Source organism: Chanos chanos, chromosome 6 (genome assembly GCF_902362185.1).
Source record: "Chanos chanos chromosome 6, fChaCha1.1, whole genome shotgun sequence".
Taxonomy (NCBI): Eukaryota; Metazoa; Chordata; class Actinopteri; order Gonorynchiformes; family Chanidae; genus Chanos; species Chanos chanos.
In genome coordinates, this window is record NC_044500.1 from 46226341 (window position 1) to 46237057 (window position 10717).

At 40.7% G+C, this 10717-nt stretch overlaps 2 protein-coding genes across 9 annotated transcripts in view; both read right to left on the reverse strand.

Annotated features, from left to right (window-relative positions):
* Nucleotides 1-3376: 3376 nt before the first annotated feature.
* On the reverse strand, nt 3377-5746 carry cplane2 (ciliogenesis and planar polarity effector 2). Its single transcript, XM_030778426.1, has 5 exons — nt 5638-5746; nt 5150-5302; nt 4556-4680; nt 4039-4175; nt 3377-3614 (listed from the first exon to the last, which is right to left on the reverse strand). Exons 1-5 carry the CDS (start codon nt 5744-5746, stop codon nt 3377-3379), a joined length of 762 nt encoding a protein of 253 aa, XP_030634286.1.
* A 2186-nt stretch (nt 5747-7932) lies between these two features.
* The window catches only part of cadpsb (Ca2+-dependent activator protein for secretion b), an 82240-nt gene continuing 79455 nt past the window's right edge, over nt 7933-10717 (reverse strand). For all 8 annotated transcript variants that reach the window (XM_030776319.1, XM_030776316.1, XM_030776314.1 and 5 more), the window contains 2 exons: nt 8800-8904; nt 7933-8109 (listed from right to left, as the gene is read on the reverse strand). In XM_030776319.1, the coding sequence (XP_030632179.1) occupies nt 7933-8109; nt 8800-8904 (282 nt within the window). The remainder of the gene's footprint in view (nt 8110-8799; nt 8905-10717) is intronic.

Sequence of the window (10717 nt, forward strand, 5' to 3'; positions counted from 1 at the left end):
ACAGAATATGGGGCAGGCCAAAACTGTTTCTCTCGGAGAAGTTGAGTAGGTCAGTGTGAATGTGATAATTAACGACTCCTGTGGTGGTCTGGAATGTCACGGGCCTCCTACACAGCCGTATTTTGTATTTGATGTCGCTATGTTAAATTCTCTGCCCATCACTCTCTCCGTTATGGTCAACGTTACCGCATTAGTAATGCGAAAGAAATAGCTATGACCAGAATTCTACCGTAATTTATGTCTCTAAATATTACATACGCAAAGTTACACTTTCCCGAGAGATGAAGCCGATTATGATTATTACGATAATTATTGTTCGAACTCTTGTGCGCCAGTCTGTGTAATTGTTTGACATACGCAGATTCTTTGAATTACGTTTATGGACAGACACAGGTTTTATAGTCCACATGTATACAGGCATTATTACAGGTATTCTCCTTGTTGTCTCTCAATTTCTCTCTCATGTGTTAAATATAACACTTAGTTACCATGTCAACCTCTCTCCGCCCCACCCACCCTCACAAAATAATCAGAGACACCACGGTTACCCAGACATGATACCTATAAAAGGACATGATACCAGGACATTTTCTGTTGCAAAAAGGTGAGAGAGAAAGAGAGAGAGGACAAGGAATATGACATGGAATTTGGGTCAATCATGTAGTCATTGGAGAGGCCAGATACTCTGAAAATGATTTAAAAGATCTTCCCTATCCTGAGGCAGTGAGAGCGCCTATTAAATCATTTCAAACAGATATTCAGCTGTTATTCAGCTCTTTTTTCTTTTCCCCTCAGTGGAGGATCCTGTTGAACGGCTGCTGTAACACACCTGTGAAACATGACGACTTCTGACACAAAGGTGAGTCTCTCTTTTGTGGCTGTCTTTGTTTTTTCCTGGTCTCATTTCCCTGAGTGAACATCATCTCCTTGTGCTGAAGCTGTGTTCCCAAGACCAAGTAAGGTAAATTAAATCTAACCGTTCAGTGACAAGATAAGTAGGCTTCCAGTTTGAACTGGGCAGCTCTTCTCAGTACTGAAGAAAAACAGTACTGAATTTTCAGTAGTACTGAGGTTTAGTCCTGTGACCATGCTAACAAGAACATGACGATGATTTAGAAGTCTTCACAGTTTCTCTTACTTAACACTCATAATTCACAGTCTTAACCTTTTGTTATTCATTCTAATAAACTTTGAATAAGACTGCATGTCTGAGACCTTTACTGACAATTTCTTCATTTTAAGCATAATTGAGGTCAGAAAAGAAATTGGTCATGAAGCCAAGAATAGAGAAAGACTGGACAGGGTTATACAAGTCACAGTGAATATATGCAAATTTAGATCATTCAGCATTGGTACTGTCTCTTCAGACACACACCCTGTACATTTTTGATGAGTAATGCGGTCTAAAATGTCAATACAGATTACTGTGAAAACACGACTCATGTAAAAAGAGAACCAATTTAATCAGTATATGCAAATATACATGTATATAATTCCTGATTATTATGCATACATTAAATGACTCATCTGAAGTCCGTCCAGGATGATTTATCTAATCATCAGGCCCTGAAATCCAGCTCAGTTTGATGATCAGATGTGTCTGTGTTTTTCTGTTGTTCTGTAGGGGGACTTTCTCTCCGTGGGGGATTCTTACACGTTCACGGTCGACGTTAGTGAGTTCTCACCAGAGGAGGTCATCGTCTCCTCCTCTAACAACCTCATACAGGTCTGGGCCGAGAGGGTAAGCGGAGCCGAACGAAAAACTGATGAACGTCAACACACGGCTGTTCTCTCCCGTCTTCCTCCTAGTTTTTCTCACTCTATCTCTCTATTCCTGTTGACCTGATCTCTGGCCCCTCCCCCTCCCCCTCTCCCTCCATCCCATCCAACGAAATTCAGCTGACAAAGGACGGCACGGTCGTGAACAATTTTTCCCACAGGTGCCAGCTGCCGGGGGACGTGGATCCGCTGTCCGTGACGTCATCGCTAGGGGCGGGCGGCATGCTGACAGTCAAGGCCCGTAAACACACAACAGAACAACAGCCTTCAATGGAAACTGATTCATCTTCTTAGTCGTCCTCAAGATCAAAGCACTGAATCTGACTGAGACGATACTTGACTTTTTATTACAGATGTAAGACTTCATCGATACTGCTGTTGGCGAGAATTAATGTCAAATGTTTATCATCATTTATGAGAAATGACATTTCTTGGAGATAAGCCTGTTACTGTAAGAAATATGAGAAATACAGCCAACATAAGACCCCATCCTGTGTTAGCTTGCTTTCAAATATCAATGTTCAGACAAGCTCATCAAATTGTTATAAGTCATACAATACATAAAGGGACGTTTTGAGTTTCATGTCTCTTGTACTTTTACTGCAGGATTCACAGGCATGCTGAAGTAACAGTTAGTTGAAAACTTGGAAAACTGAAGTCTTGGAATAGACATTTAAGAACATAGATGCCAAATAATTTTGTCTGGAGCAATCGAACAGTAATAAACAGTAACCATGCTGAACTATTTCCACTGCCCTGTCAAAGGCATAAATCTGTGTATTAGATGTGATATATATAATACATGTACAAGTATTCTGTTTACATTATACTGCCCTCATGTGGCAGAATAGGGAACTGCAGCATGTAAAGCCCAGGACTCAGAAACTCACAAACGCCAGGACTTCACATGCAAATTCAACACCAGCTATCATGTCTTTGGACATTACTTTATTGCAGTATATATGTTTTTAAAACAAAACTAAATTTATTTTAACCAGTATGAAGTCAATATGTTGCCTTAAATGCACTCTGGCACTATCTGAAACACTGTCAAACTTGCATTAGGAAAATGAAAATGTTCAATTCTGAACAGAGACACATACAGGGGGTGAATTTAAGTGACCACAGTCATTCAGAGAGCAGAGCTGCCAAATGTTTCCTGTGAAAAAGATAGTGTTTATATTTGAGGACAATAACAAGACTTCTAATGGTCCAGACTTGTACCTCAGTGAAAGATTTCATCTTCTCAAGTGAGCTGTTTCCATCGCATTAAGGTTCTAACGTGGATTCTCTCCACCCCTGCCATGGAAGCAAATGAGTTCAGACACACACAGTGAACATTCATCAGGTCTTCACACACCCATCCAAGAGAATGACTCTCAATGTAACAGTACAAATGAGTCTATCCCTCATACAGCAGTCAAAACAAGTCCCGCTCTCCCCTGATACAGCATTCAAAATGAGTCCCGTTCCCCCTCCTCACACAACAGTCAAACTGAGTCATAGATGTCTCCTCATGCAGCACTCAAAATGAGTCAGTGTCACCTCCTGATCCAGCAGTTAAAACCGACGTCAAGACCGAAGACCTCGCTGAAGCCTAAACCATGATCTCTGTGGTGGCGTCCCCAGGTTCGGTTTGGGTTGGGGGAGGGACAGAGCCGGCAGCCGTACAGTCCTGGTGCCACAGGTTCTCCGCCAGGGAGTTTAAGAGGGGCGCCACCTCCCCCAGCCCTCCTGCCACGTCCCCGCCCATGCAGAAGACGGGGACACCCCACACCTCCTGAAACCGGTTCACCTCACTCTCCGTCACGTCTGTGTGTATGAACAGGTCAAACCTTCACTGTCAAGGATGAAACATTCATTCAATGCCACACACACAAAATCTCTTCCATAAGAGAGTTCCATCTCTACAGTAAATGTATAGTATATATACAATGGCACTATACTATGCTGTGTGTGTAATGATAGTAATGATTTATGGAAGCACAGATGCAGATGAATTTTGAACATTCCACAGCATGTACCGCTGCACCTGGCTCAAACCGACAAACCCCAGATTACTTTAACACAAACTGAAACAGACTGGGCACTTCTGAAACAGCTGTATAATCATATAATCACACGACACAACAAATCAGGCTGATGCATTCACATATAGATACAAATACATCAGGCATAAACTCTCTTTATTTCTCTCTCTCTCTCTCTCTCACACACACACACACACACACACATGCCAGTCATCTGAGTGAAGGATACTTCGTTCCCACCACTAATTTAACAATTCTGTCTGTCGGCTCTGTGATCCGAGCCATCTGATTGGATAAATCTTCAAAAGAGGCATGGTCCGTGAAGGAGAACAGGAAGAGGATGGCATCCACTTGTTCCTTGCAAGACTGTGGAAGAAGAGACACACACACACACATACATACACACACACACACACATACACACACAAACACAGACACACACACAAACACACACACACACACACACACACAGACACACACATACACACAAACACACACACACACACACACACAAACACACAAACACACACACACACACATACACACACACACACACAGATTTCAGAGAGAAAAAAACAGCTAAGCACCATTGAAAAGAGGAGCTAAGTTTGCTCTGTTAATTCAAGGTGAGAGTAACAGAATGTGTATGTGTGTGACGGAGACAGAGAGAGAGAGAGAGAGAGAGAGAGAGAGAGATGGAGAGAAAGAGAGAGAAAGAGAATGAGAGAGGTTATAGGTCTCCATACGGGCAGCATGTGATCGAATCTCCGTAGGGCATTTTCTCCACAATCCCACAGCTGGAAACGGAAGAAAAGCACACGACCACTCTCTCTCAACCTCACTGGCCAGAACACCACCGTTGTCTCTATGCCTGGCCAATCAGAGAGCAGCTTTCAGCAATGGGATAGCACTACATCTCCTCACTCAACGTGTATCAAAGTGATTCCTGACTGCTGACAGCACCTCGCCATGGCCCATACATGAGGAAAGGCATAAATGCCTGTACTTAACAATGGTCTTGTTTAGTTATAGAAATAAATGCAAAAACGCAAACCTGTTAGGTAAGGCTGCTTGGGTTTATGCAGTGGATAAAAACACCTCAATGTGTCAAAGTGTCAGTCGCATCCCAAAGAGAGAACAAAAGTTTTACCAAAAATCACAAATTGATCCTTAATAAACCCATCAACCTTGTATATTATTTCAGTTTTCACTCATCAGAAGTTATTTTGATTCATTTGACGTACGCTGAGTACAGAATACCACGTACACTGAAGGCACAAAGTTTATTCATTACAGCCAGACTGTAATGAAGAGTGCGTTTACTGGATGTATAGACTCACCTGTGGTCTCATAATGCATAGTAGGAATGTCATGTCCTGCCAGACGGGCAGCCAGGGCGGTCTTGCCAACCCCACTCTTTCCCGAGATAAAGATCTTGTATCGAACGATATCTACGTTCATATGAGGTGGCAACACTGGAGCTTCCAACAGTCCTGTTCAACAAGCCGGATAAGATAAAGATGCGTGTCAAAACACTTAATTTACTACAGCCTATACTGAACATGACTTTAGAAGAATTATCCCTATTAAAAAGGCATCTAGGTTTAAGGACAGCAAGTTTTACAAGGGCAGAAAAATTAAAATCTGTCTGATCTGTACCTAAGGTGCAGGTAACATGTGTACCCATATACTGGCCGTGAAACAGCTTTTTTTTTCTCCTTCGCCATCGTCGATGTACATAAAATTGTTTCTGGATCAGCTCAAATGAGGTAGTGAAAACCCAGCTGCTAATGACGCTCACCGAAACCATAGTGACAATCAAACATACCAAACTTTCTGCGTTTTCTCTTGTGCAGGATCTTGCTGAAGAATTCTTTGCTCTCTGCGCACCGATGCCAGTTCGGTACGATCACTGACCCGGGTACGACAGATGGCATATTGTTGCTTTCAGTTTTTGTTCTGACACAAAATACTCAAATTAACGTGTGACTGCAGTTATACGGAGGATGAGATGCGCTAAAGCTAACATCAGTGAGAAATTGGAGTTCAAAATGGACGCAGAGAAGATTACGTTTCAAAGTAAAAGTCTTAAAGCGAGAAAATCTTGCTTTGGCAAGAAATTATGAAAAATACATGGAGAATGTCTATTAATTTTGGAGAGCTGAACAAAGCACTCTTATAACTAAAATTCAGAATTACTTACTGTTTTTCTTTCTTTCTTTCTTTTTTTTTTTTACCTTTTTAGTTTCACATTTCATTGATACCAAACACTGATGTACCTTAAGAGCAAGGGTCCTGTTTTTAAAATTCACCACTCATAATCAATTCCTCCCAGCTGTCACTACCAAATGTCTTTCCTGAATATCGAAACTAATATTTACTAACATTTCAATAATTTTTCTGCAGATCAACCACTAGCGTAGCACAGATTGCCAACTGTTACAGAATGGCCAAGGGATTTCAGTGAGTACGTCCAAATATGGAGAGCACTTCACTTGTCAGAGGGTGTCTGGAAGCCTACCTGACCGACTACCTATTGAAGATAACAGAAACTTGTTACACAAGAGAGTCCAATCCATGCCACTTGACAAAGCGCAGCAGTAAGGTAACTGAGACAGACTGCACTGTGATGATATTTGTACAGTTATTTTTATTGAGAGGCCTCAGCTCTTGCATATTACAACTGTTGGCTTTGATAAGGCAAACGCAAGAATGGATTCACCAGCTAATTGACACAGAAAAAAAAAACTGAAAAAAAGCGTGTGGTAAGGGTGGGAGGCCCCTAAGCATGCACTGATGGCTCAGAATGCAATGTACAGCCTGGTGTATATATATATACAAAAACCAAAAACCAACGGAGAAACCTAAAGAAAATGGCACAAATCTCAAATCTACCGAACTACAAAAACAGAATAGAATAACTTTAATCTGAAAAAAAAAAGCTTTTTAAAAAAAAGAGTGAGAGGAAGAGAGAGAGAGCAAGAGAGAGAGAGAGAGAGAGAGAGAGAGAGAAAGAGAGAGAGAGAGAGAGAGAGAGAGGCAGAGAATATCAGAGTGAGTTAGAGAGAGAGAGAGAGAGACAAAATCTTTTTCTTTTGTATAATTTGAAACCAAACAAAAAAATATATCTTCATTTTGTGGTCTTCCTGACACTGAAATAAAAAGAAATATCCAACCAGATATCAAAATGAAGCAATGAGAATATTGCATTTGTAGAATACCAATTCCTTTACGTTTAAGATGGCTGTGAAAGGACATCTTGTCGTTGGATCGCAACGTAGGGTCACAGATCTCTGACACGTATAGAGGAAAAAAACGAAAACGAAACAAAACGCCCAAAGTCAGTACGGTAACAATGTTGAGAATGTGCACAGAGAGGAAACATTGACAGTTTACAGCTCATAACTTAAAACACAGGGAGTTCATTCTCAGTTTGAAGCAGTTGGCATCCACTGAAAAAAAACAAACAACAAAAAGCAAAACAAAACCCAAATGGAAAAAAATGAACCAACAGAAAACAAAAACCAGACAAGACAAAAAAAGGTCCATACACTCATTTTCACAACAATGTACCATTAATGTATGTAAGAGTACGTCAAAGAAGCGTCACATTTGTTTCGCATTGGACAGGGACACACCTAATAATCTCACTTGACATTGTCAAACAAATGATACTCCATATTGCTTAGGAACACATAGAAACAAGTCTTTAAAATAAACAAGTCAAAAATCGGTGCTAATTTTATTTACTTTATATATTTTTTTTAACATCATGACACAGCTAAAATTGTCAATCTTGTTTTTGTACCTCTTACTTATTTTCTTTTATTTATTCATTTAATTTTTTTTTTTTTTTTTTTTACATTTTTTTTCCTCTTACTCAGTATAAGTACTAGTTTTATTATTTTTTTTATATCTCCTTTTGTTGGCGTTTCCAGTTGACACAGGGGGAGGGTCCTAGAATGGCTAATCTGAGTAGGCGGAGTTAGAACATGCATCATCGGTAACCAGGTTACATACAAAGTGGTGGGAAGGAGGGAGGCATTGGGGAGGGGGTAAAGGTTGGCGAGGACGGGGTTTCGGTTCGGGTTCAGGGAAGGGGAGCACTGGTACAGTGAGTGCTCTAATCATCTTCTTCATCTTCTTCATCACTATCTTTCATGGAGATTCCCTGCATTCCTCCCTCCCTGACCGAGGCAGTGGCCTCCTCCAGGGTGAGGCGGTTCCGCACCGTGTCATACATTTTACTGTTGAGCGTTGAGTCGAGAACACCTTGCAGCCTGAAGTCGCGATATTTTTTCTACAGGACACAAGAGAAAAAAAAAACAAAAAAAAAAGACAAACCTCACCACAAATCTCACAACGATTGACAAATCAGCCCAATATATACAAATATTTAATACAATCTCTACAGTGTCTGCTTCCATCTGTTTCAGGTTGGTACAAAATAACAAGTCGGTTCGGTGGTTTGTGGCGCTCTGAGATCTATCCCTAAAATCTCTCATCCATGTCTCACTACTATCTCACAGTTATTTCAGACCTCTAATTCATCTCTTATGACTGTTTAATAACCGTCTCACGATTATCTCACGTCTGTCTCATTTGTATCTCATCACTATCTAATAGCTTTTTTTTTAATGTTTTTGACTTTGGTTCAGTTCAGTAATATTTTTATCATGGGATCAGGCATGGAGTTAGGTAGAAGGATGGGCAGAGAACTGTTCTGTTCCTAATCAAGAACTGTCCCAAAGCTGTCTCACAACAATCTCAGAAACAATTCGTAACTAACTCACCTTTCATGTCTCACCATTATCTCATCCACATCTCTATATCTAATCCATAGAACCATCCATACCTCTGACTATCTCCTGACTAGTCTCCTGCTTTGTGTATAAGGATCTTCACCAGTGATCACACTGAACTGGAGGATTGGCCTAAGCACTGGGTGGCGCAGGTTGCCAGACAATCTGTCTGAAATCCCCCCTTTTACCTTTACAATCCTAATGAGGATTTTGAGCTGGTAGACATGGAGCTGCTGGTCCATACGGTCAGTCAGCCAAGTTCCCAGCAGGTTCATGGTGGCGGTGTACCATTGCTAAAAAGCACAGAAAAACAGCATTCTCCAGCGAAAACACAGAGACACAGACGCACGCACACCTACATACAAATTCACAAGCAAAATAACTTTACAGGTAGACAAATATGGACATCTAAACACATACCAATGCACAGTATGTGCACACACACCCACACAGAGTTACACAGACAGACAGACACACACACACACACATCAAACATACAACATTCACTCTTTTGAGAAATTAAATGGAATTCTGTGGCTCCACTTAAGTCTTCATCATAAATTATACAGTGTGTGTGCGTGTGTGTGTCTGCCTGTCTCTGTGTGTATGTCTGCCTGTCTCTGTGTGTGTGTGTGTCTGTCTGTGTGTAGAGTGTTTGTGCAGTATTTATGTTTGTTCATGTAAGTGTATCTGTTTGATGAGGAAAAGTCAGTTTTGTAATAAGTGTGAAACAAATGTGGAGCCTCAGTACTAAGTAATTAAGATTAAAGACAGCCTCTGCCCTATGTGCAACACTCACAACTCCAGCAGTACACACACACACACACATACATATTACACATTAAACACACATGCTGAGCTCTCAGGTTATGTACTGGGGTAGTCTGCAAGAGAATACATAAATCATGCCTTTCGTTAGTCTCATTTTAAAATAACAAGATCTAATGAAATAATCGGCGTATTTCATTAAATATTGTTCGGAGCAATAAACAAAGACTGAAAGGTCGCGGACATTTCTACACGCCTGATTTACCGATCTGACCAAAAGCCCAGTTCAGAACAAACCGTTCTAAACTAAACTCTGCACTTTCAAGAACGATTTTTTTCATTTTTTCTCCATCTGTATTCTAGAATGTCTCCAAAGCTCTAAAACTCATGCATTCTAGAACTCAGACAGTCTTGAAGATGCCCTCTCACTGGTTTCCCCAGGAGGCTTCATCCATACTGGGCTTTAGGAGATGTGTTAATTGGGATCAGTGTTAGCTTTCAGCAGGATCTCCCGAGATGCAGCGGTGTTTTTAGTACTAATGCCGACATGTAGTAATCTCAGTAAAATCACTTACAACAAGAAAAAAAAAAAATAATAAAAACCAAGCAGACCACAAACTCATATACAAGATCTCTCTCAAAAATGCACTCTTTTTGTCATTATCAAGAAAGCTGGATAAGATTTATGACTGGAATTAATGTGAAGAAGTGAGTATATGGAATTTGCAGGCAAAAGGCAGTTGTACTGTTTTCTTAAACCATATCAAATGCATGATCCGTTTTTAAGGACACACTGAATTTTAGCAAGAGTTGAAAGAGAACAGCACATACCTAAGGGAATGAATGGGTGAGAAACCCTCAGGGAGAGAGAAAGAGGACACGTCAGTTTGTTTCATCTTGTGGAGTGACTAGGCAGGATTTGCAAAAGACGGTTTCATTTACGGTACAGATTTCAGATCTGTGGGGTTGAAGCTGTGTGACTGGTCTGATTCAAGTTAAACCGTCCTGTTTGACCCACTCAAACTTTTCTTTTGTTAAGCTTCGTTTTAAACATGACCGTTTGAGAAGTGTGGTCTGTCCATCAGATTCAATTTGGTGATTTTCTAAAGCATTTTATCGATAGGTTTATTCAGTTTTCCTGAATGATACGATTTAAGGTTGATCAATATGTCTAGCGAGTTATTTAGAAATTGGCTGGATTGTCTTTGATGATTGGCTGAATTGTTTGGTGAGACTGTGATTTTGTTTGGAGGGCTTGCTGATTGGTGCTTTAGTGATGGGGCTGATTTTGATTCATTATTGCCTGTCCACTTCACACAGCTGATTGGGTAGAGCGTG

What these genes read in the sequence shown, in the direction of transcription:
- cplane2 (XM_030778426.1), bottom strand. Translation starts at nt 5,746, where the DNA reads ATGCCATCTGTCGTACCCGGGTCAGTGATCGTACCGAACTGGCATCGG. An exon ending in TATGCATTATGAGACCACAG is followed by an intron (nt 4,681 to 5,149) that starts GTGAGTCTATAC and finishes CTGATTGGCCAG; the next exon opens with GCATAGAGACAACGGTGGTG. An exon ending in GATTCGATCACATGCTGCCC is followed by an intron (nt 4,176 to 4,555) that starts GTATGGAGACCT and finishes CTTCTTCCACAG; the next exon opens with TCTTGCAAGGAACAAGTGGA.